The sequence below is a fragment of the Xenopus laevis genome, chromosome 8L (genome assembly GCF_017654675.1).
Source record: "Xenopus laevis strain J_2021 chromosome 8L, Xenopus_laevis_v10.1, whole genome shotgun sequence".
Lineage (NCBI taxonomy): Eukaryota > Metazoa > Chordata > Amphibia > Anura > Pipidae > Xenopus > Xenopus laevis.
Window position 1 is genome coordinate 92,993,043 of NC_054385.1, and position 27,417 is coordinate 93,020,459.

General features: G+C 38.6%; 1 protein-coding gene across 6 annotated transcripts in view; it reads left to right on the forward strand.

The window, feature by feature from the left end:
* Positions 1-27,417, forward strand: part of kcnh5.L (potassium voltage-gated channel subfamily H member 5 L homeolog) — a 218,288-nt gene that overhangs the window by 173,577 nt on the left and 17,294 nt on the right. For all 6 annotated transcript variants that reach the window (XM_018230657.2, XM_018230658.2, XM_018230653.2 and 3 more), the window contains 2 exons: positions 10,253-10,452; positions 23,136-23,388. In XM_018230657.2, coding sequence (XP_018086146.1) covers positions 10,253-10,452; positions 23,136-23,388 — 453 coding nt within the window. The remainder of the gene's footprint in view (positions 1-10,252; positions 10,453-23,135; positions 23,389-27,417) is intronic.

A 27,417-nucleotide genomic window follows, 5' to 3' on the forward strand; every position in this document is an offset into this window, starting at 1 on the left:
TGGTGCTATTGGTTAATAAACATAGGCAAAAGCTACAGTGGTTATTTATTTGCACCCATTGCCCCACACACATCCCTCCTCCATTTTCTACTAATATTACTCATTAATGATGTCAGGACATTTACAGCAATAGCTAATATTGCATTTCTGTCTGGATCTTTGGATCTATAATACAATGAATGATTGATTGAACTCTATCCATTTATGTTGCTGTCAGGCAGTGTACCATTTACTTTCAAGGGAGAAGCAGCTTTCTGCTAAGGGGCTTTTATCATTATTTTTTTTAAATTATTCGAATAAAATCCAGAGAGGAACTTCCCAGACCAGAGAACCAAGTTCTTGATGGGGTAAAGCATTAGTGTTAAAGTATCATATTAAGAAGTAAAAGGCATATTATTAGAGCCCTGTTTGCTAATAATAGGGAACAAATCAAGTTCACGCTTGCCTCCTGGGGGCAATGTACATAATTCCTTTACCAGCTCAAAGAAATGTAATTTACCAGTAATCAGGAACCCTGTGGGACTGTATTACAGCTATAGGGACATTCATCTGTCTCAAACGTGAGATGAAAAATCCTTTGATTAAAGCTAATCTAGAAAATTGCTACAATGTTGATCTGTCAGACATAACTGAATAATGGTTATCACTGCAATCTCTTATATATGTTGAGCAAGAGCATTGGCTTCTACCTTTATATCAGCTTTGTAGTTGCACCCATCCCCAACTACAGACATAAAAAATGTATATATGCTTCCTGAAATTTGGCATGCAATGATTAAAAATTAATTTGTTTTTTTTTTAATGACCATTCTCGGTTTTCTGCCTCTACATACATATGTTATGAGTCAAGGCTGAGCACTTTGGCGTTGAAGTTGTCTTGGTTTCCAGCTAAGCCTGGTCTCTGGGATAGGGATGAACTTATACATTGACCTGTAGTACAATGGTCCCTTGCGTTGCGTGCCAAAGCCTCTCAACACTATAACAAGCCAGTGCTAGCTGAGGTGGCCTGTGTTTTCTGGGAGTTTGCAAATAGAAGTGATCAACCTTTCAGCTATGGAAGCCGTATTGCTTTGGTAGCAAATAGTTGCTGTGTTAATTAGAATTTAAGTATTTAGTAACTGGGTGGTTATATGTTCAAAAATGAAAGAGCAATTGACTTGACAGTACAAGTGCTATTGATGACACCAGTGGCTGTGCTTTGCAATGGTATCAGTGTTGCAACAAAACAATTTTGCAAAGACCTTTCATTGGGACACACACTTTCCTTCTCCATAGGGATGTTCCCAGGCAGCAGAGCTGCAATACACAAAACAGAGAGATCAAAGCAAATGTCTGATGAGTTTGAATGTAAAACTCTTGATCAAGCTTTATTACAGAGGGAATGTGGTTAGACGTTGTGAAAGCTGCTAAAAGATTTGCAAACTTCAGACATTCCATAACAAATGGAAAGAGAACTGTTTTCTGTGCAGCTTGTATTTGTGCAGTTAATTAAATTGTGTTTTTAAGGCAGGTTTTAGGCTAATTTGTACAATACATGTGGTAGGTCTGTTAAGTTATTTATATAAAGGTACTTTGGCTTGGCTTAATTAGGAGAGGTAACAGCATGTAAAAACAATTAGCTGCCTTTGTACAAAGCTGTTAAATTACTGGGCAGCTTTGATAATTTGGCAGCAATTATTTTAATTGCTGCCTCCTGTATTTTACAAGTTTTAGGAACCTTAAGAAACTTAACACTTGTGTGTCAAGATAGGTATGTCCGATTTTAAACATCTGAATGCTGTCCATATAACAGACTGGATTGGAATTATAAATCGCCAATATTTTCAGAGTGGTGTACTTATAGCAGGGTGTTAGTTGGGTGTTAGCTGCTCTCCTGACCTGGTGGTTAGAGAAAGCAGCCAGCAACTAGGAGGTCCCAGGATTAAACGCCAGCAGGACCTGACAGAGATTTTGATACGTTTGATGCCATAATTGTTCTGTTTTTAAAAACCTTACCTAATTTTGTTACTGTATAATTGTTAAAATTAAATACATAAATTGGAGGCAATATTTAAAGTCAGGATGCATGTTCAGTAGAGGATTAAGCTACTGCTGCTGAGAAATGCCAGCAATTCGTGTCCAGGTATGGGATCCATTATCTGAAAATCCGTTATCAAGAAAGCTCCAAATTGCTGAAAGGTTTTCTCCCATAGACTCCATTTTAAGCAAATCTAATTTTTAAAAAGTATTCCTTCTGCTCTGTAGTAATAATAATTATAATAATAATAATTATAATAATAATAATAAATAAGTGCCTTGTGCTTGATTCCAATTCCAATTGTTCATGGACTAAAAGAATTCTTTTGTGTTTATTTAATGGTTTTTTTTAATAGACTTAAGGTTTAGAGATCCAAATTACAGAAAGATCCCCAAGTCCAGAGCATTCTGGACAACAGGTCCCATACCTTTATTATATAGTAACAGTGTATTGTGTCAATGACCAGATTTGTGAGTTGCTAGTGGGAAATCAATTAAAGGAGAAGGAAAGGCTGTTTTCACTTGGGGGTGCCAAATGTGAGGCACCCCCAAGTGATTGTATTGACTTACCTGACACCCCGGGTGGGTGCTCCTATCAGCAGAAAACTGCACCGCCCCGGGGTTATACCACAGAGAGATCTTCCGTCTTCTTCTTTCTTCAAATTTCCTGGGGCAGACGAATGCGCAGTAGAACGAAATAGCCGACCTTTCAGTTAGAGTTTGGCTTTTTGTTCTACTGCACATGAGCAGCCGCGCAAAGAAAGAGGAAGACGGAAGAGGATCTCTCCGTGGTGCTCACTGGAAGAACACCGGGCTGGTGCAGTTTTCTGCTGATAGGAGCAACTGTACATGGCCAAGCAGGTCAGCTTCCAACCTCCCTCCCTGGACCCCAGTGCGTCCACTAGAGGAAGCAGATAGGCGGGGGGGGGGGGGTTGTGGCTCAGCAGGGGGACTGGAGGGGGCTTTGTGTCTGAGGCACTGGCTGGGGGGATGTGGTGGGCCCGAGGCAGCAGCCACGGTGGGCCCCGGGCCCTCCAGTATGACACTGCATCCAGGGCTGGAACTGGTAGAAGACAGAAGAAGCATGTGCCTAGGGTGCGATGGGATGTGAGGGCAGCATGCAAATCCACCCCCTAAATGAAAAAAAAGCCTGACGATTATGCAAGGGGTACTTGCTTTGAGTGCCAGTACCTCTTGGCCTGTCAGTGGCATGGTTGGTGAAATAGCAAACTACACAGCAACCATTTATATGGTTAGGTCAGTCAATTTATAATGAAGTGCAGGTCCAGGTGGCTCTCAGAGGGTAAAAATAAATAATATAAATTACTAATGTGCTACACTGCCTTTGCCAAATGGCTCGCTTGTCCCTCATCCCCTTTTTGTTTTACACGTCTTAGATACATTTTAGAAAAATGCCATCTGCTACATTTACGTTTAAATCATGCCCATGCTTCCAAAATCTCTATTATATCTTTTGGGCAAATAGCCATGCATACTAACATTAATTACTTCTTAAAATACCTAATATAGACTTTCTGTATCTTGGCCATCTTCCATCATCCTAAATATTTTGACAGCAGGAATGAGGGTGCACATCTTGAATATCTGGCAGGATGATTTGTTAGTCCATAAAAATGTGTTTTAGGGGGAAACAAACCTAATAACGTTTTTGGATTAGGATTCGGTTTAGCCAAGCACTTGGTTTCAGCCAAATCTGAATCCTGCTGAAAAAGGCTGAATCCTGGCTCAATCCCAAATTGAATCCTGAATTTAGTTCATCCCTAAAAAGCTGACCACTAAGCAATTTCAAACCATTAGTTAATGGTGAAATAAATATATTTGTCTTTGGGGGGGTGTCACTGACTGTTAAATTGATACATTAGTTGATACATTTTTTATTTTTGGCCCTGCTGAGTAGAAAACATGGTGTTTCATTAAAGGCAGATGTTACAATAGTTGCTAATATTCCAAATATACTGCTGAAAAATGTATCAAATAAATGTAGCCACCGGAAACCGTTTAAAATCTGCACCTGATTTACTGAGCTGCCAGACTGATTCACAAGAGACAGGACTTTAATCTTCAATCTTGGAAAAATGGTAAAAAATAAAAGATGGAAAGTAACTGAAAAAAGTTTTTATTTCTGGTGAACAATCTGAAAACAACTCAACTGAAAAAAAAGTGTTTGGAAGGTGAACAGCCCCTTTAAGGTAATTGATCAATGACATTGGGGTATATTTATCAAAGAGTGAAGTTAGAGATGGCCACAGTCCTCTACAGTGAAATTCCTCCACTCTTCATTCATTTCTATGGGATTTTTAAAAGAGTATTTATCAATGGGTGAAAGCGCACCATTTCATAAATACACCTTTCACTCTACTGTGGCGATCTCTAACTTCATCTTTTGATAAATATACCCCATAATTTTAGCAATGACCATTTATTAAAATATATAACAATCACTAGAGCCTTATTGTAAGATCCTAGATTTTTCCAAAGGACAATTGGATGGGTCTGATTGTTGCTTGAACTAATTATTAGTTTTGCTTCTAGAGCTAGATTCAATTAAAATGAAATTCCACAGGAGAGAGGCTTGTGCTTACTAAGGGGCTATTAAACTACTTCAGTGAATTTATTTGTAATGAGTTGGGAAGTGCAACTGTTGATGGACTTGTAAAGATGCTTTTCTTTAGACAGAGATAAACTTCAGATAATGCATAATCAATTTGACATAATGGTTCTGTTATCTGTGTCAATATTCTAAAAGGGATATTGCTTCTTTTATGGCAAGCTAAAACTATAAATGGTCATGATAACATTTAAATTACAGACTCATTATTGCCACTTAGTTTTTTTTGGAAGCAATGAATACTGTTTAGGCTTTCAGTTCATTGATTCCATTTCACACATTCCATTAAGGTATCTGAGCCAGTTCCGTTGCTGTAACCATGTGCTGCAGTCAGTGCAGAGCCATTGCTGTATAAGACTAAACTAGACTAAAATATTGTTATCCTATTTCTCCGAAAGACCTCTTACTACATGAACTTGCCTATTTATTCTGAGTAAGTTGCAATGCCTGATGGACTATATACTGTAGATGGACTGGAAGTTCTTCATGGAACAAAGGCATTATCAAGCTTAGAAATCTGTGGTGTTTATCCCGGTCTCATGCATAATAGATTTTTCCTTGATCTCGGACAAATCAGGCTAAATTACCCAATATTCTCCAAGTGGCAAGCACTTCACGCTTTCGTCCATTGCTCTTAGTATGGTGCTTTCACATTGTAGCTGCTAAACTACAGAGTAATCTAAGGGGTTTCAGCCATGTGTATGACTGGTGATGCTCAACTGGTGGGTATATTGCAGTGTTCCCCAACCAGTGGCTCCCCAACCCCTTGGATGTTGCTCCCAGTGGCCTCAAAGCAGGTGCTTAATTCTGATTTCCCGGCTTGGAGGCAAGTTTTAGTTGGCCAAAAAATAGCTGTACTGCCAAACAGAACCTCCTGTAGGCTGTCGGCCCACATAAGGACTACCAAATGGCCAATCACTGCACTTATTTGGCATCTCCAGGAACTTTTTTCATGCTTGTGGTCCTCCTCAACTCTTTTTACATTTGAATGTGGCTCATGATTAACAAAGGTTGGGGACCCCTGGTATATTGTAATGTGCCAGACCTTTTCTCTTCTCTATTAACTCATAAAAACCAAAGAGGTGTTTGTTATTACTGATCTAGACCATGCCATTGTCTATTCCCCTGTTGTTGCTTTCTGGACCTGGTACACATTGCAGTTAGTGCTACAGAATGCATGTCTGCAAAAAGAATAAACCATATGTGGGGTTCTTCATTGAATGCAGATTCCCAACTGTGCTGTTACCTACCAGATACAAATCTTGGAAATCCACCATCAGACACAAGAGTTAACCAAAATATTTTGTGTCTAGGAAACCATATTTAATGAGCACTGTACTATTTTAATATGTGTATTAGGGAATTATACATTTTATATAGGCACTAGTATGTTTCCTAAGTTTGTATAGCAAATCATACTGTAGTTTATGATATGAATTCACTAACAAATAAGATGGAAGAACTAAATAAAAAAATACAGGTTTCCATCAGTCTCCCACCTGACCGAAATAAACCCAGTGTTGGTATTACCAATAAGGTGCTATATAAATGATCTGGTACTATATTGTGGCAAAATCTTCCATTCTCTGCTTAATCCCTTGAGGTTAAAAAGGCCTTTTCAAATCACATTTTTATTCACTGCGGGACTGCAAAAATGTATTTAATGAAAAGCTTTATGTACCTCTAAGTATCTATCATACACCAAAAGGCCCTCATACCTTCTGTCTGCAGTTTTTGCCATCCATGTATCTCTATTTTTGGTTCCATTTCATAGGATTTAATTGATAATTTACAGAACCTTTTGTTTTCATTCCTCCTCTAAATCTGTAGTTCTTTGTCTCTTTCTGGGAAAAATAATGAAATTTTTCAATTGAATGATTTGTCTTTATCAACTCTTCATTGGATTCATACAAATATCCTGAGGCAAACATTCTTTATACCCCTTTTTTTCTTGTACAGTAGGCTTATCTACTGTTTTACAGTAACATAAAGCATAGGCAGCAGATTTGTACACATGTCCTGGAATAACAGTAACCTTTTCTTTCTTTAATTGAAAAGGTTTATTTGCTCCTTGAAAATGTGAATGTGTTTAAAACTAGAACATGGACTGATTTAAAGTTTTAGCTACTTCATGTGCTTGCAAAAGGAGTATGGGATCTTCAGCACCTCCAGTTTTATCAGATAATGGATCTTTCAAAAGGTGGAGCATGGCCTTAAGGTTGGACGAAACATTTGGGGGATTGATTTATTTCTCGAGGATGGTGATCCGAGCCTTGTGTAATAATAGCCCTTTAAACCAGTAACACTCAGTAGGATTGGTTTTCTACCAATTTGCATTTATGTTGGCTTAGATATTGTTAAGAACTAGGTACACTCTTATTATTACAGAGAAATGGAAAATCAAATAAAAAAGGGGCACTGTGGAAATAGAGTTGCTGTATTTCTGAGCTTCTAAATAATGTTTTCCCAGATTCCATAACTACACTGTATTTTATTATTCTCATGTGGCAATGCAGTTATGTTTTAGCAAATGAGTGATATTTTGCTGCATTAAAATACAGTAAGAAAGTCAACTACCATAAGAGTCAACTAAGACACAATGTGGTGACTGCAATAGATTGTTGCACTTGCCTGATGCTGGCAAAAACTATGCTTTTTTTCTTGGTCTATTCTTCTCCTTTAGGCAACAACTGCCCCAACTGTGTCCCTTCTATGTTCTTCTTTGTTCCTGCTTTCCTATACCTGTATTCCTTCAGTCAGTCACTACATCTCCCATAGTACTCCATCATTTTCCCATGGAGGTCTAAACGAATTAGATTGCACTAAATAAAGCCCAGTGGAGACAGCATGGCTGATAAAGTTTGAGCTTGAACTGAGATCCCTTTAAAAATTAATCTATGTCCCATGCATAATACATGCACCAAAGACAGTGCTTATGAATAAAGTAGAGAGAGTCATTTTAAAGTGATACTGACACTAAAAAACTACTTTTTAAAATATGAAAGTACATTAAAAGTTACCTATAGGTCATGTTGATTGTTTTTTGCTGAGAGGTTTGTTTTTGTAAGCAATTGTTAGTTGAAGTTCCTAAACGTGACTATTTTGCCAACCTGACTGTCCCATCTCAGCCTGTCAGTTAAAGTTTCTAATGCTAACAGACTCCTGCTGCACAAATATGACAGCCCCCTCATACAGGAACATGGGGGATCAGACAGGTAATGTAAAAGCATTGTGCAAATACTTTATGGAAAAGTTATACGTAGCTTTCATAGGCAATATTATGATAGATGTAAAAAGGAGTTTAATTTTTGGTGTCAGTATCTCTTTAAGGGAGATACTTCATTTAATGCCTAGAGGGTATCCTCCAATGATGTCTTGGACTAAGGTACCCAGGCCAGATGGATTTCTTAGAAGGACATTCCTTCTATTCTTCTATTATAGTTGTGTGATTTATATCCAGTTACTCTTGTGGCAATTTGCATGGGCAGATATACCATTAATATTATTAATTACTAGCCAGTTGTGTGGGTGCTGATGTATTAAATACAGTTCCCACCCATAATGCCTTTAGCTTTTATGCTGATCCTCAGAATATTTCATTATCTATAATATGTTTTAACTGATTATAGTGTAACCTCATAGTCCCTTTATATTATTATATAGTAGGCAAGAAGGTATGGTTGAAGGGAGGGTTATTACCCTATTTCATATATATCTCTTTTGAGGTGGTTCGGGGATCTAACAATTGGTCAATTCGTATCCTGATTTCTGCCACAGGTGGATAACTTTTTCGCAGCATGTACACTATAAATATGGCAGTCCTCTACTTATTAATTAGGTGCAGCAAATGGAATTTGTCCTTTCACATCTGTGCGCCCCAGCTATGCAGTGCTCAGCCTTCAACAGAATCCTTTGCTGTCCATAAGAAATTGCAATCTACTTTAAAGGCAGTTTGTGTCCTGCTTAAGGTCTGCTAATAAGAGCTAAAGAGAGAGAATTAATTACTAGTTTAATGCAAGAGGCAGTGTTATTACCTCCTATATTCCTATAACAATAGAAGGGTGTGACCAAATATTGGACACAGGGAGGTGCTTGTATCACAAATGTTTAAAAACTGTACGGCATATTTTAGATGGGGCCTTACAAGTGCTCTATACAGTGGAAGAATGACCCCCTCCTCCCGTGACTCTATGCCCCTTTTAATACAGCTCAAGACTTTATTTGCCCTTGATGCTGCTGACTGGCATTGCTTGCTACAGCCAAGTTTATCATCTACAAGGACTCCAAGGTCCTTTTCCATAATGGATTTGCCTAGTGCAGTCCCATTAAGGGTATAAGTGGCTTGGATATTCTTACATCCCAGGTGCATGACTTTACATTTATCAACATTGAATCTCATTTGCCACTTAGCTGCCCAGATTGCCAGTTTGTCAAGATCCTGTTGCAAGGATTTATTGGGCTGCATAATTTTGTGTCATCTGCAAACACTGATACATTACTTACAATACTCTCCCCATAGTCATTAATGAACAAGTTAAATAAAAGTGGACCTAATACCGAGCCCTGGGGGACCCTGCTAAGAACCTTACTCCAAGTAGAGATATATAATCGCCTGAATCCAATATTCTGTTTCCTATAAAACAAACACCATTTATTTCTTTAGACCTTATTTGCTCTTTGATGAAAGCAATTACTGTACATTATAAGATAGATAGAGGCTGTATTTCAAATACAGAATAAAAGCTTTGCACTGTGTTCCGTTACATTACCGTAGGGGAAAACCCCATCCATTTGTAATAAAGCAAAAGCATATAATGTAAGGGTCAATTAGGAGCAGGGGTGAGCCTTTACAATCTTTCATTCAGGGACTGCTCTCATAGAGAGAAATGCACTTAAATCTCCCAAAGTTACCCAGAAGCCAAACCTTATGAACAAAACCATTTATCATGTCTTTTGCTACAATAACCTCTCTTAGTCGCATATGATATGTGCTTCCCACTCAATCTAAATGTCAAAGCAGAGATGTAAATAGGAAATCTTGGTGAATTATGTTTCTTCATCTGATTTCCTTTTCAATACATACCATAGCATAGTGAATTCAGCTTCTTGGAATTTTTTTTTTTTTTGGCATCTCCTACCTTTTTCTAACTTTATGTTCAAATTTGAAAGGACTGATCAAAACAAATTGCTGGAAGTGACAAAATGTAGCCCCATGAACCCTTCAGTGTTCTTCTTTGGGCATGAACTTACCCTTTACCCTTGTTTATTGTACATTGTAAGCTTTTGTGGACCTCACACCATGGCCATATTTTCTATATAGGCACTCAAAGGCACAAGCTTAAAGTGACCGCTTATGTGGGGGGGGGCATGAATACCTATATATAAAAAAAGTTGCAACATTTTTAAATATCCAGCAGCCTGCTGCAGGACTGGCAAATGCATAGAACTGTACTGTATATCCAGCAATTGCATAGCTATGGTGGCAGTATGGGGGCACCAATGCCAAGGGTAATGCAGAGTGTTAATACAATTCATTCTTATTTATAGCTTGGCTCCGTTCCTTTTTTTTTTTCTAAGGATGCTTACCATAATTTATCTCTCTTTCAGCTCTTCTTTATGCAACTATTTTTGGAAATGTCACCACCATATTCCAACAAATGTATGCCAACACCAACCGATATCATGAGGTGCTGAACAACGTGCGTGATTTCCTCAAACTTTATCAGGTCCCGAAAGGCCTTAGCGAGAGGGTCATGGATTATATTGTGTCCACGTGGTCCATGTCCAAGGGCATTGATACAGAAAAGGTATGAGTGTATGATGTTAATTGCTATTCATCTCCGCTCCTTTTTAATTCTCTATTGAAACAAACCCTATCCAGAAACATAATGGCTTTAACATGATAACAATTGGCTCCTTAAAAACCGAACTCAGAGTGAATTTGTACTGGACTGTATTATCTGTATTCTTGTTAAAAAGAAGAAAAAAATGAGTTGTTCTTGACATTGGTTATAGAAACTTTATTGTTCAATGTGGCACCCATCCAGGCAGATACATTTCAAAGCTTTTAATGCCAATCTTGGCAGGCTGCCTTTGAATTAATGTTGGCTTGAACCAGAGATAAATAATGCAAAGACATCCCACTGACAATTTCAGGATCACCCTTTGTTCATTTTATGGGGTATATACTGTATATCCAGAGTAGCAAGACAATAATATTATTTTTGGCCACATTAACACTGCATGAATGCTCGGTTGCATTATTTGCATCATATGGTGTCTCTGCTACCAATGCTCTTTGCCAGTAATCCTTAAAAACAGCTGTCTTCATCAAAACCCTTAGCCCAAATGTCCTCTGTCCCAGCAAGTCCCTTTGTCTTCAGTATGGAATTAGTTATGTGCAGGCCAATGTATTTAATTCACCTGCCTGCAATGAAGCATGGGTCATGTGAAAAAGATGAGTAGTAACAGAGTGGGGATGAGCACTGACATCACCCAAGCCATTGTTAGTTTATTAATCGACATATTGGTGTGTCTATTATATGATTTGGTAGAGCAGAATTTGTGAACCACCGGTGGAAGAACCATAGGACAGCTGGATTGTTTCTAGACTTTATTTCTCCTTTAAAATTAAAAGCTTCCCATTCAAATTACATAGGTGCATTGTTGTATCTTTATGTATTTATTAATTACCTCTTACATTTAAAGTGCAAGCAAGTTACACAGCATTTTGCAGAGATTATTCATCAATCCCTGTCCCAGTAGACCTAACATTTAATTATTTCTCTATCCCATTCACACAACGAACACATTCTAGGGTAAATTTCATCAGGAGCAAAATAAACAACCTATACTCTATATAGTTAATATAGGTTGACACTGTAGTGTACAAACTGCCATCTTGATACAGAGAAAGGGAAGGAAATCTTCATACATTAGCTGTTGTTTATGGAAGGCTAGCAAGAAAGACCTGTCTGAATCTAGCTCTGCATTAGGGAAAACTGAAAATATGTATATACTTGAAAGTTTATCTTTTATTGTCCTTAAAATAATGATGGCAATAATGCAAGTAATAATGAGAACTTTTGGCAGAGAGTTATAGAACTGCTTTGCCACTATAGAATTTTCTGTCTCTCTCGTGGCTTGTATTTTTTTCATGTTCTTGTAGCAAATAAGTTGTATAGAAATGTATGGCATATATTTCTGCTCATTAGCCTGTGTAGTTTCAGCTATTGTTTTCTTTTCTTACTTAGTGTTCTTTCCCACAATATCAGAGCAATATGCAGCGGATTAGAAACAGAAAACATTTGCAAGGCTGTTATTCAATAAAGTCTGTACTTTAGAAAAATCTCTTGCGTTATTAAATGTGGCTGTCAGTCATTTTAATGGTTTGGAGTCATCTGATTTATGAAACGATCGAGAAACCGTCTGTATTGACAAAGTTGCTCCAGACAATATAGCACTTGGCAAGACATAGCGATATCCACCTAGGTTATAATGTGTTCCCTGTAGTTGTTTTCCTTGGTTAAACGGCACATGCTGTGAAAGAGGTTATAGTACCAAAGTATTCAAAAGCAACTGTCTGCAAGATAGAAGCCTTCGTCTTAGGTGAGATTAGGGTATTTAGGATTTGAATAAATAAGGGAGATTTATAGAGCTTTCCTTTTTCTTCAATTTCTCCTGTCCTTCAAGAATAGCATCTTTATTTGTAAGTGAAGGGTTTCAGTTCTACAGTTGCTTGATGAGCAAAAGGGCAGTTTTACTAAAACAGGGGAGTTTGGTGGCTAAGCCCCATCTCAGTATATAATGGTTCGGCGTCTATTATCGTGACCTGGCAAAGGCACCAAAGTGCAGCCACAGAAATACCTCAATCACTTATAATATAAATGTCAGAGAGTATATATATATATATATAGTCTATGTAGTATCACTTCTAGCAATTTTGGGTATGGAGACTAGTCAGGTTAGTTCTGTTAGAACATGTACTACATTTGGTCTTTGCTTGTGGGAACCAGACCTTGCTTAGGGGTATTGTGATTAGATATTTCATCAATTATATTAAAAAGTATTTTATTGTAATAAATTAAATGTTCTCTTCCACCTCCACCTCTGCACTTCTTCTCCACACACCATTTTCCCCTTTGAATTGTGTGCTCCAACTCCTGAAAGGGATATTGGTAACTTGGAATATAACAAACATTGGGGGAACAGCATACATCTAATTTCCAATCACTAGGCTTATTTTTAATTAAATTGGTAATACGTATGGGCACTGATGGTCATAACCATGTCTTATTGAAATAAAGGAGAAAGCCTCAGCTGTCTTCCAGCCCATACTCTACTTCCCACAATGCATTGTGTGTTCTGTGGTTAACGGACCTGTAAGAATCACAGAAGTGTGCAAGGTCTTGTGGCTGTTGGAGAGCTAACACTTGCTTTTAATTTCAGTATTGCCTGCAGTCAGGCCCGGATTTGTGGAGAGGCCATCAAGGCCCGGGCCTAGGACGGCAGGATTTTAGGGGGCAGCAGGCTGCCCAACCACACCCGCATTGGTTCAGAAACACTGGGAATGAGCAGGCGATACAATAGTTTTTTTAAATCTTCCGTGCGCCAATCCCCATTGTTCCTGTCCCGATGATTAAAATATGAGTGAATAAATGGGAGTGGAAAGGGGCAATGGAACGACAGAGGGCCTAGAGGTGCCTGCTATGTAAATCCCGCCCTGCCTGTAGTCAGGACTTATGATGTAAGGAGAATAAAATCCTTCTTTCAATTACATTTTTAAATAAACTGAACATTTCTAATTATTATATATTAGAACTTTATATATTTGAGTACTTATCTGGAGTTCTTCTTTAAGTCAACATCACACAACACAAAGGGTTGGACTGTAACAACTCATTGGGGTTGGGTGAATCTTTACAATTTGAGACATATTATTTATCTGTAAACAACATAAACATAACTGCAATAATACAATTCCAGCCACTAAGAGTGGGTACTGTAGCCTGGCATTAAGTGGATTATCTATTCACGGAGATAAATAACTCTACATGCTACACACACAGGGCACCAGTCAGTGATTGTTGATTTGGGGTGTAAATGTATTGCTGTATTAGGTCTGATTTCTAGAATAGTGAAAGACTAATACATATTTTGGCTGTAACAGGGTTAAACATAAAAACATCACATGCAAAAAGTTTATATGTGAATATTATAGAAAATGTAGCCCAAAGCAGTTTAGGAAATGCCCTCTGCTCTAGTACTTAATTGAAGACTAAGCTTAGGTGACCTCCAAACTTCTTGATGTTCAGACATGATCTTATGAAGAGGCAAAATGAATAGCCTTGATGCACAAATGGCTTTGAAGCAGTTCCTTCCACTCAACCCTTGTCATGGAAAATAGGCTGGATTTATTGAACTCTTAGGTGACCCTAAAAATGAGGATGTGAGGCTCATCCATAGAGTTAGGCTGAATAGATGGCCAAGTGTCTACAGCCAAATCAAAGAAATCTCAGAGTTACAGTATGAGACGTCTTACAAAATAGTGTCAGGAATAACATTTTAAGTAATAGTGAATAAAGAACAAAGAAATTTTGAAGTTCTAATAGTGTAAATTACTGAATAATGTTTTTGAGCAATTCATCACATCACATTTTATTGAGTAAGGCATGATTAATTTCTGTGAATGTTGTATGTACAATTTGTGTTGCTTGAATAGGTTACATACTGTAGCAGGGACTGGAATTTTGTTGGACTATAAGGACCAAGCTATGGAAATCTGTGTTTATCAGACCTTACCCAAAATCTTGTCTGTAATGCTGTGTCTTTGGTATTTATAGTAATCCCAATCAGGAAAGAGGATTACAGAGTCATTTTTGGCCAAACTAGTGTCTATTTGTTCCCTATTGATCAGTGATAACCAACATACTGTCTATGAGCAGCTGCAGCTTTTGTGTTACTGGACCCACTAGGAAGCCTTTGTGCTGTCTGCACAGGTTTTATTCAGAAGTGTTTTTATGCACGCATATACAGTAACATAATATAGATTGGCAAATTTGTTGGCAAACTTAATGCATTGATGGTTCATTCGGGTGTCACCGCTCTTTACATTTGTTCCATGGGGTGCCAGACAAGAGTGTGAATATAGCTAGGCATAGACATAATTGGGCTGCTGTAGGTGTAAGTCTAAAAAGCTTATGCTGGCATGTTTATTAGTAATATTTGCCTAGTGGGTTATTTAACTGGGACATAATCTGCACAAGAAGCACATCTTGGTATCCCACGTAAGATAACATATACAGGGCACCATTTCTCTCATTCCTACAGTGCATGCTTTTTCCCTGCTTTCTTCAGATGCTTACCAGCCTTTTCATTTAATTACACTTCTGCTTGTGCGTTACAATCTTTTCCTAACCAGGTGATCTTCCCTTCATGTGGCAAATCATTGTTTATTGAAGGCTTCTTTATAGCCATACAAACCTGGATGTATGATGTATAGCTTATTTAAAGGTAATTAATGGAAATTGTGTGTGGTTGCTGGAAACATTTTTAGTGGTCAGTTTTGGAGAGGGTAAGAAACTGCCTTGGTAGAAAAGTACATATTATGCCCCATTTGGGTAATATCTCATAACTATTTCCAGCATTTACACACAACTCCACCAAGAACATGAAGGCCACAGGTTAAACATCTTCAGTTTACTATTTTTTTCCACTAGGAAAAAAAAGCAGAGAAAAAAGTAAAGGGGGTTACTCCATAAATAAAGTGGAAAGGTAGTTTTGATACTCAAGCCTTCTAGTGGAATGTTCCCTTCAGACTAGCTCAGAGCATCCCTATGGATGTGGCAAGTTTGCATGAATGCATATATTGCTTATTCCTATTAAATAATTAGATGCCCAGGGCTTCATTTTACAGGACTGAGAGCTTTGCTTACTATATGCGAGGAACCCAAAAATTATGGAAATCCTAGGAAGCGAATAGTCAATGAAACAAAATCTGTGGGATCCACCAAGTGCAGCAGAATTTGACTGGCCAGTCAGGTTTCTCAGTGGGCTAAGTCTCTAGTTGGCCCCAAGTTAGTATATCCGTGCTTTCCAGTATAGACCTATGCAATATGTATGTTATTTAGCACTTATTAAATTGGCTGTTAGAATAAACCCTCAATATCAGACTATTCCTTGGGTCTCAGGGGGCTTTGGTTATGAGATTGGGAAGAATTGTGAACACTTCTAAAAACTCCAGCTAGAAGGGCTTTACTTGTAATCATCTCATATTTCAATACAGGCTCCCATAGACCAGTGCATAGGGCATTGGAGCACAGGTGCCTAAAGATGGGGGAAATGTGTTTCTTTTTTCACACTCATCCCCGCTGCCAAATTTTGCTGCAAGTGTATGGCGTAGCAGAGGGGGTGGCTGCTCTACTACCCTGCCAGGAGGGGCAGGGTATATCTTAACATGCATAAAAGACCACTGATCTAATTAATTATTCCCATAGATAGAGCAAATTAGAAGGAGTAATATATAGATTAATAACATGTCTATAGTAATGTAAAGCATTTATGATGTGTCATTTGCAAATCACGCATTAAACAAGTATTGCAATTCTGCTAGACTCTCCCACTGCAAGATACAGAAAAGGTTTGAATACTTTTTGCAACATTCTGCCTAATATTTTGTGTGTTTTTAATTAAGCATCTTTGACTGGAATAAAACTCATTTAATGTTATTAAAGTGATGGCAGTGTCAAGTCACCTTGATGCCCTGTCCATTTGGCACATACTGGCTTTCTATTCCCCAGCACCTCAATATATATCCAGTCTTATAGGAACTGGGCATATTAAATTCATTTGTCAGATTTAAAATCATTTACCCAGGAGCCTTATGTTTTCTGGGCGTCATTCCAAACGACTTGCTAAACTTTTGAACGTGTATTTTATTTATCTTATATATGCTCTGGAGCATTTTCTGAGGGGAATTGCAGTTCACATGAAAATAGAATACTAGTAATGAAACTGGAGAAAGATTATGCATCTATTTATTATTGCAATTCCTATTATCTTAAAGACACCAGAACATATATGCTGCTTGACTTCCCTATATACCTATCCAGTGCTATACTGTAAGCTTTAAATGTTGGCTCGAAGATATTAATTGTAAAACTTGCTAACTTTATAGTAAAGCATTTCTTCATAGTTCCAAACAAAAAAAACCAACCAGGAATATGGCCCCACCCCGGCCCTCAAGACCGCCCACTCCACATCACAGTTAAAAGACCACACAGACATTAGCACTATAAAAGGTAACCCTCCCCCCACATACAAGTTATAAAAAGCTATTGAGGACCACGGCCCCCCTATAAGTTAAAAATTATAAGTATAAAAATTGGTGCCAGGGCCCCCCATAAAAGTTTATTTATTTTTTTTTTTAAAAGCATTGGTTCTAGGGCCCCCCTTCCAAGTTAAAAATAAATTGGGGACCCAAACAATATTTTTTTTAAAAAAAACATTCGTGGCAGGGGCCTATAGAATATTAAAATAATACATTGGTGGCCAGGGGATTAAAATAATTTAAAAAAACACACATTGATGTTCAGAGGAATTGAACTCATGGCTTCAGGACTTCAACTTCGCCTCCTTTCGTGACTTTGGGTCTTTTCGCCTTTTCAAAACTTCAATTTCGGGGGTTCGGGTCTTTTCGGCGCTTCAGGATTTAAATTTCTGCTGTTTTTGTGACTTTGGGTCTTTTTCGCTGCTTCGGCTTTTCAGCACTTCCGCATTTCGGCTGTTCGGACCTTCAGGAGGCGGCACGGCTTCGCGGCTGTCAAGGGCCCGGTACACTTGTACCCCCTGTGCCCCCCTGATGGCGGCCCTGGTTGTACATAGGGATGTAGCGAACTGTTCGCCGGCAAACTAGTTCGCGCGAACTTCGACTGTTCGCGTCCGCCGCAAGTTCGCGAACGTCGCGCGACGTTCGCCAATAGGCGTTCGCGTCAAAATCGTTCAACCATTCGACCATTCGGTCGCTAAAATCGAACGATTTTCGTTCGATTCGAACGAAAATCGTTCGATCGAACGATTAAAATCCTTCGATCGTTCGAATCGAACGATTTTCGGATGTTCGAAGTTCGCGAACTGTTCGCATTTTTTGCCGGTGTTCGCGAACGGCGTTCGCGAACACATACTCGGCGGTTCGCTACATCCCTAGTTGTACATAGTTTCATAGTTAATTTGGGTTGATAGAAGACAAAGGTACATCAACTTCAACCAATAACCCCAGTGCATATATATAGATGTAAAAATATAGAACTATCAATACAATAAAATATATCAACTAGCTCTACACATACTGTATCTATACTAAACTAACTGTAGAATAACAATAGTCTTGATATTATGCTTATTCAAGAAATCATCCAAACCACTTTTAAGGGGAATTAATAGAATTTGCCACTGCAACATCACCCAGCAGGGCATTCCACAACCTCACTGCCCTCACCATGAAGAGCCACCGATGTTGTATCAAATGAAAAATCTGTACCTCATGTCTAAACGTGTGGCCTCATGTTCTTTTGTCTTTTGTTTGAGAAAAAAGATTGCTCTTTATCTGTCCATTATCATGTTTCCTCACAAAGAGTTTAGTTGCACGTCTCTGCACTCTTTCCAGCTTATTAATATCCAGGCAGAGACACGCTGCTATTTTGGGAGACTAGTCGCCCTGCGAAAAATTGCTTCTTCTTCGGGCGAATAATCTCCCCGAAATGCCTTCCTGCCCGCTAGCATGTAAATAGCCGGCCGAATGGCACTTGGATTGCTTCGGCTTTCGTCCCGAGTCGCCCGAAGTTGTGTGTCAAACCACTAATAATTTGATTTGCTAAATCCATTTGTTGAATTATACATTGTAAAAATAAGCTGATGCTGATATTGCTAGAGAAACACTTCTTGTGTAGAGTGTGTTTGGTGCCTGGGTGATAACAGCAAAGCTGTAGAATATCCAGAAGAAGGCGAGCACTCACAGCTCGCCTTCTTCTGGATATATATATATATATAAGTATATATATGTATATACACACAAACAGTACGAGTTGAAGCAATGATAAGTGCCTAGTACTGTAACTGTGGTTAGTGGAATGTATATCCATACTGCAATCTTGTTTTCAGTTTACCTGAAGAGCTTTTGAATAGTAGAACTGATCCATCAAACTGAAGAGGTTGATTTTGGAAGTTATAGGAGAGATGGGCATACTGTGTAAGCTGTACAAAATCAGCTACAGAATTTCACCTTTTCTGAAAAGGTCTGGCAAATTCTTCAGTCTCCAGATAAAAGAAAAATCACAATTGCCAGGAAAACTGAAGTGCGGATCCTATAAGTTATGTAATCTGTCTCTTTGTGTTTGTAGTAAATATGAAGTCTGACTCACAGATCTTGGGCTTGACAGGCTGTTGACTTGTTGTTAATCCACAGAGTTGTTGTCAATAGATTTCCTACAGTTTGAAATTTATGTTCGTTAAAGAGAACCACATGTTTCTTGCCAAATGTTATACAAGATATGTAAATGTTTTTTGGAGACACTACAAAACCTTGATCCTGCTACTGTTCCTTCAAAGTTAGTTTCTAAAGACCACAGTGTCCAAATAAATGAGGCATCCACAGGATTATCTGAGAGTTTAGAGGAGGGTGAAATTTGGGAGGCTACCAATGGCTTTCCATGGAAAAGTTTATAACTGTATACTTGTACTTGGCAGCTGGTCTCCTTTTGAGAGGCAAACCCTACATTATTATCCCCAAAGAAGCCCACTCCACTTCTATTGGGTGGGCTGTGCTGTACTCTACTAAGGGTTTAGTTCCCCAGGAGATCCCCTGCCAGAGAGTAAAAATACTGTATATGTATAATATCGCTTCCAAACTCTAAGATGGTATGGTGTACAGTGTCATATTTGGTCTTGTGCACACATTAAATGAGCAAAGAAGATTCAATTAGAACATCAAATCAAAAGCTAATTTTCCATGTTTTCCATGTAGGTGTTCTTTCTGGGGTGTAGGGTAAATTAAGCTATTGTAGTCCGCAATAGTGAAGGTCCTTGGATGTGTCCATCTTGGTCGCTCAACTGACCAACTTTGTTACCCACATGAGATTTGTCAACATGCTACAGTACTTCATGCTTGTTTCATGTTGGGTGGCTGTCTACAAGCCAGTTGCTGGAAGCAACATTTTGGTATTCATAGGCTTTATTCCCGCATTAACCAGCCAGTGTGAGTTGGTGGGATGGGTATCTGACTTCTTAGGGGGGGGGGGGTGTATAGGCATCTCCCATCACCATTCCACACACTTAGTGAATTGGTGGGAACCCCCTATTAGCCCAGGGTTGTCAGGTTGTTTCCCATAGTAAATACTGTAAATGGTAGTGGATCCCAAGCCTAGACCTCCTTCGTGTCCTTTCCATAGAGAAGGGTGGATGATACAGAGAGGCTGAGCCAGGAGGCTTCAGTAAAGATAAAGTGCCCTAAGGTAAACACATCAGTGGATGCTGTGAATAAGGACAAGCTAGAGCGACACTTAAACTAAGAGATACTGTATGTAGATATAGATTGGATAATAAAGACTGTCTACTGAGGTGTAGTGTGGGCTTAGTTCCCCATGATAATCTGCTGTCAGACTAGTGGCTCCAGTGTTACTTACTTCATTTATACATTTTAGAGACCGAGGAATCATTCAAAGGTTAAAAAAAAACTAGTTTAATATTTGCATTATGTGAATGCATTTTGCCTCAGGAGGTTCTGCAGACATATATAGCATCCTTAATTTACTGTATACAAAATGTTTTGTTACCTTTTTCTGCTTACTAGCAACTGAATAATTTATATTATTTACAGCTGCTTTCCAAATAACAAAAAATGTAATCCTCCTGTTTTCACTTACTGCTAATGAGTTCTTTTTCACATAACTTTGGCAGTATTCTTGCTTATTCCTTTTATATGTGGTTTATAGTTTTTTTAATTTCATCCCTGAGTCTTCTTTCTTGTTTTATAAGAGGAGAATGTCTGTGGTGATGTGGAGCGCTTTGCTTTTCCTGTTCCTTCACATGGCAGTGGGCACTAATGGGTTAACCCCTTGTCATTGGAAGGACAGGAAATGACAAATAATAAATTACAGTCCCCCTACTGGTCTCCTTTTTTTGTTTCCTGTCATTGTCAGGAATGCTCATCCCTCTCATTGGCGGACTGGGCTCCCCGCAGAATCTAAAGGACCAACGTTTAGCTGTGTGTCTACTTGCAGTTGCCTTCTCCTGAGCTATGACCTTTCATTGCCTGCAATGCTATAAGTCTGAATGCTTTGATCCTGGATGGAGGCACATGCGCAATAAGACGTTGGTCTCCATTGCCGGCTCTCCCTGCTGTGACTAATGATGTTGTCAGGAGCGCACAAGTGGGCCACTCTTGGGACAAAAGGCACTGCAGTAAGTGCAGCCCAAAGATGCCTGAGGAAGGTGAGGGAAGACAAGGCAAGGTAATGCTAATTGCCAAATGGTGGCCCAGGAGATTCTGGTTTCTACAATTGTTCAAGCTTGCGGAAGCACCCCCGGTCAGGATTCCAGTTTTATCCAACCTGATGTGTCAGGGGCCACTGGTACATCCCAAGTCAGAAGGCTGGATGTACCAGTAGTCCCATGACAGTTTAGCTACGGAGAGCCTGAATATGGAATTGAGGTCTTTCTGAATAGACTCAACATATTACTGGCTGTCAGGAAGCCTTCTGCTTTAAATAAATATTACAAGATCTAGGAAACATACTTAAACTGGTGTGTTGACTCGATAGGTCTGTTGATCAAGCTGGGGCTGAAGACATTGTGGAATTCCTGCAGAAAGGCTGACAAAAGGATTAAGCACTTCTACCGTAAAAGGTCAATTCACTGCCTTGTTGGCTTTGTTTAATGTTTCTTGGGCTCAAAACTCCCCAATTATCAGATTTTTTCAGGCTGGCCAGAGATTTCTTCTAAGGATAAAGTCTAAGGTCTGTAGGATTGTGTGCTTATGGCATTAACCAAAAAGCCTTTTGAACCTATGGAGTCCACAAACTTGAAGTGGGTCACTTGGAAAATGGACATGTTTCCTGGACATGGTCAAGGATATCAGGAGTGATGCTAACATTCTTGTGATTCCATCAGGATCCAGAGCTGGTCACAAAGCCTCCAAGTCTACTATTGGTCGATGGATTTCATCTTGTATCACAGAAGCTTATAAGTTTGGCAGCGCCAGTCCCTTCAAATCTCAGAGCCCACTCAACACGTGTGATAGCTGCTGCCTGGTCATCTTTGAATACATTCATTAAATTCTACAAATTAAAAGGTTGACTCAGCAAACAGAGCTAATTTTGGGAGGTCCATTCTTCTGCCTGCAGTGGCTCCCAAGGAATAAAATATTTCTCAGCATCCCACTAATTGTCAGTTTCTTACTGTTTGGTAAGGTCCCGTTAGTGCCCACTGCCATGTGAAGGACCAGGAAATCGGAAAATCCTGTCATACTTACCAAGATTTTCTTTTCCTGGACTGTAACATGGCAGTGTGCTACTTTCCCTGCCCATGGGAGAGTGTATATATCATCCAGAAAACAAAAGGAGACTGGTATGGGACAGGGACTGTTATTTATTAGGTGTCATTTCCTGTCCTTTGCGTGGAGGGGTGGACTTGTGCCCACTGCCATGTTGTAGCCCAGGAAAAGAAAATCATGGTATCAAGTATGATAGTATGTTCCAATTTCTTAGTCAAATGATGCAGATATATATGGGTCAGTATATGCCAAGTGCATTAAAAAAAATCAGGCAGATATGATACATGTCTGTTCAGAAGAACTCCGCTAGGTTTTACTGTGCTATACTGTTATTATAACATTAAGCAAATATGTAATTTTATGGTTATTAGTATACTAAAATGAGGTATTTTATTTTTATGATTTAAGCAAATCAGATTTTTGGTTTACTGGGGAAAATGCAAATAAACCAACTTATAATTGCATTGTATCCAAAATGTGTATTGGTTGTGAATTAAATCATACAATTTAAGAAGCTGTTTTGATCTGACCCATATAGCTTGTACCTTACAATTAGGGACATGTTTATTTGAAACCAGGGTCAAAATCAATATCTTAAAAATGAATAAAAAAAATACAGAGTGTGAAAAGAAATGTGCTTGTTGAAAAGAAAAGAAACATTTCCATGCATTTTTAAGCCAAAAAAAAAGATTCAATTTGCTCTAATGGTGAATATTCCCTTTCCAATGACTATAATGGCCATCTCAAGCATAATGTTAATTGTTTATTTTAATAAATCACACACAATCCAGATAAGAAACTTTCTGTGCAATCATGTTTTGACATGCCCCTTTATGACTTATATCTCTATCTGCCACCTATCAATGATATTTCTATAATGTGTATTTTCCCATTGCTAAAGTATATAGTAATTCCTCACTCAAGTCTCCCTTTTGTATTCTGAAGGTTCTCGCAATATGTCCCAAGGATATGAGAGCTGATATTTGCGTGCATCTGAACAGGAAGGTTTTCAATGAGCACCCAGCTTTTCGTTTAGCCAGCGATGGCTGCTTGCGATCGTTGGCTGTGGAGTTTCAAACAATTCACTGTGCTCCAGGAGACCTCATCTACCATGCGGGTGAAAGTGTTGATGCCCTCTGCTTTGTGGTGTCAGGATCTCTGGAAGTCATTCAAGATGATGAGGTGGTGGCAATACTAGGTAAGATCATGTTTTGTAAAATATATAATAGTTATTTATTTCCTGGTATTTATATAGCGCCAACACATTTCTGCAGTGAATTACTAAGATTATACATCATTCAAATCAGTCCCTGCCCCAGTGGAACTTACTGTACAGTAACACCAAAAAATGAAAGTGTTTTAAAGTAATGAAAATATCATATAGTGTTGCCCTGGACTGGTAAAACTGGTGTGTTTGCTTCAGAAACACAACTATAGTTCATATAAACAAGCTGCTGTGGAGCAATGGCAGAAATTGAAAAAAGGCACAGGTTAAATAGTGGATAACAGATTTTGAATGGCTGCCCCCATTGCTACACAGCAGCTTATTTATATAAACAATAGTAGTGTTTCTGAAGCAAACACACCAGTTTTACCAGTGCAGGGCAACACTGCATTATATTTTTATTCCTTTAAACTTTTTGATGTTACTTTTCCTATCACATTCACAATGGTCAATTTTATCAGAAGCCAGTTGGAGTGTAGAAGGACACTGGAGTACCTGGAGGAAATCCACGCAGACAAAGGGAGGACATATATGTACCTGCTACTGCTTTTCTAACTTATGTAACTGTGGACATCTTCCCTAACTTGCTTGTGTATGTAGCTATTTCTTGAGGGAATAATAAATAAATGTAGCATTAGAGTTTTCCTATGTGTTTCAAAACCTCACCAAGTATCAGTAGGTTTTAACCTTGGGGTTTGTACCTTACCAACCAAATACTAAGGAATGTTTATTCTGTTAATACTCCAACCCTTAGCTTGGGTATAGTTCACATCCATTTCTACATATATCTCTGTGGTGGGGGCTTAGTAAATAAAAACTATGCACACATCTAGATGGGGGCACTCGTTTTTTTATTCTTTATTGCATGGGTGCTGTAAATTAAATACTTTTATTGTACCCTGACCTATGGTCTCTTATGCCTTACTTGCCAATGGTGTAAAGGTTCACGAGCTGTTTAAAACAAAAAACAATAACAAAATTATTGGAGGTACTTATTCACACCCAGTGGGCCCCGGCTTCCCAGACCTGCTTCCCACCTGTAGCCTTGTGTGGCTCTGACCTCCTGCCCAGCTGTGAGAAGAGGGAGGTAAGCGCCAGTGGGTGGAAGGCAGTTGTGGCCGCAATCAGGACTGGGCAGTTAATTTAGTACAGAGCTTCAACTGGAGTGTGGCCTTCCAAAGGATTTTATGGCCCCCTATCTGCTTAAAGGCTTCACAGACTTCACTGTATAATATAATAATTTTAATTTAACACGGCCTTCGAACATAATATATTAAAAATAATTGGCCCACTACATGTAATAAGTTGGACAGCACATTTAGTGCATATTAAATTAAATATTAGGGTGATATTAGGGTGCTTTTAGATACTACCCCCCTAATGTAATAAAAGGCACTAAGTTTGCCCAGGAGCAGTAACCCATAGCAACCAATAAGATGGTTACTTTTAAACAGGTGACCAGTAAATGCTTTCTGACGATTGGTTGCTATGGGTTACTGCCCATGGGCAAACTTAGTGACTTTTATTACATGACTCCCTACATCTTTCTTATCCAGTGTTTATTTTCAAGTCATGGCACTTAGGTGAGAAATGCAGTAGATATGTAATGTCGTATTAATGGCCTTTCCAGAAAAGGTGGCAAACCCCTAGTTATGTAAGAGAATACCCATGTACCCATTTATTTGTTACCATTTAAAGGGGCAGTATTGTTCAATGAAAAGGACAATACAGGGATAAGAAAATGCAGGGGGGAGGCAGGGACAGATCCAGTGGGGACTTCTCACAATGGGGGGTTTGGTTCTCCTTTAAAGAGCTGGGGAGGAATTATAAAAGTTCAAACAGGAATTCAGCATTTATTAACAATTCTTTATTATTGGGTGCTAGAGCTCAGTGGCAGGGCTCAACTGTAGCACCAGATTTATTTGACGAGTCCCCCCCAAAAAAAGTGTGAGCCATTTAGTTTTGGAGGACCTAAAGAATCAATACAAATCATGATTTTAAATTTCATGATTTTATGATAATTAATAACTATTTATAAAAAAGAAGTAGCAGTTATAAATCTGCTCCCATGATGTGTTTTCAAGTTTGCTTCATCTCAGCAGGCTTCCCACCGATCCTTCATTTTATTAGCAATTTATTTTGTATTCGATGTTGTTAGCATGTCGAAACAAGATAAAGTGTTAGGCAAGTGTTAGGTGTCAACAGAAAATGTATCTAATCAATGCACTTAACATATGTCTACTCTTTGATGCACAAGTGTCTAAGGTTGGATAAATGTGAAGACATGAAAAATATACTTGGAGGTTGGAGCCCATTTATTTTTAATGGCATAAATCATCTGAGTGGCAGAAAGTGTATTTCTAGACATGAACAGAACAAATTAATCTATGGTTGGGCCTTTTATTATTACAGTAGCTAAGTTTCACAATTTATATGTTTATGAAAATTACGAAAGTGTGTAAACAATCAACATAGATATCCAATTGATTTTATCAAACTAAATTGAATTTATACTGTGCAATAAGGACTATTTGAACACCATGAGAGCTAAAGATGGCTCTCAGCTGTTACCTATAATATGAGCTACATTTCCTAGTGGGGGAAAAAAGTAACTATTGGAATATCTTCATGCCATGGTGGAAAAAGTTCAAGTTGGGTGAATTAATTCTTCCTTCATGCTCTTTGGAGTTTCTTTTATTTATTTAGACATATTTAATCCAACCCATAACTGATAAATATTAATCTTTCTTATCAGATTCAACACCTCTAAAAGAGTAGCACAACAATGGGCCAGGTTCAATACAGTGAAAAAAAGGTTTATCACAAGATTTGAGATGCAATTCAATTGAGAAAAACTTATCTCACAGTTTATCACGTAAAAACTCTATTGAAGTCTATGGGGAAAAAACGGGAACTGAATTTGGAGAAACGTTTTTTCTCCTCTAATTGAATCTCTTCCATGAGTATTCGAATGATAAACCTTGAAATAACATTTTCTCACAGAATTGAATCTGGCTCGTTGTGTAGTGCACATTGAGGGGCACATTTACTTAGCTCGAGTGAAGGATTAGAAGGAAAAAAACTTCGCATTTCGAAGGTTTTTTTGGCTACTTCGACCATCGAATTGGCTACTTTGACCTTCGACTACGACTTCGAATCGAACCATTTGAACTAAAAATCGTTCAACTATTTGACCATTCGCTAGTCGAAGTACTGTCTCTTTAAAAAAAACGTCGACCACCTAAAACCTACCGAGCACCAATGTTAGCCTATGGGGAAGGTCCCCATAGGCTTTCCTAGCAATTTGTGATCGAAGGAAAATTTGTTTGATCGAAAGAATTGTGGTAAATCCTTCGACTTTGATATTCAAAGTCGAAGGATTTAACTTCGGTGGTCGAATATCGAGGGTTAATTAACCCATGATATTCGACCCAAAGTAAATGTGCCCCTTAGAGTAAGCACACACAGGGTGTTTTGGGGAGATTTGGTCGACTGGCGACTAATCGCTTAATTTTTGCGGTGACCAATCTCCGGCTAAAATGAAAAAGCCGGCACTAATTACACGCAGCAGTTCGTTTTCCGAAGTCGCTCGAAGTTGCCTCACGAGGAAACTTCGGGTGACTTCGGAAAATAAACTGCCGCGTGTAATTAGCGTCGGCTTTTACATTTTAGCCGGCGCATATTCAGGTAAGGCGTTTGGGGAGATTGGTCGCCGCAAAAACGAGGCGACCAAATCTCCCCAAAACGCCCTGTGTGGCCTGATCCTTAGTAGTTTTACAAGTCACATATCTCCATTCAATATATAATTAGGTAATTACTGTTTATATTAAGGGAAATGTAAGAAACTTGCAGACTTTGAAGAACAGCAGTTTCTTCTCACTTATATGATGAGTTGTCGAGTAGCGCTAGCAGAAGACACAAATTAATGCTTGACTCATATGGTTCCTTGATCTTATGCTTAATTTAATTTAGAGATTAGCATTATGCTAGCAAAATGGTTAC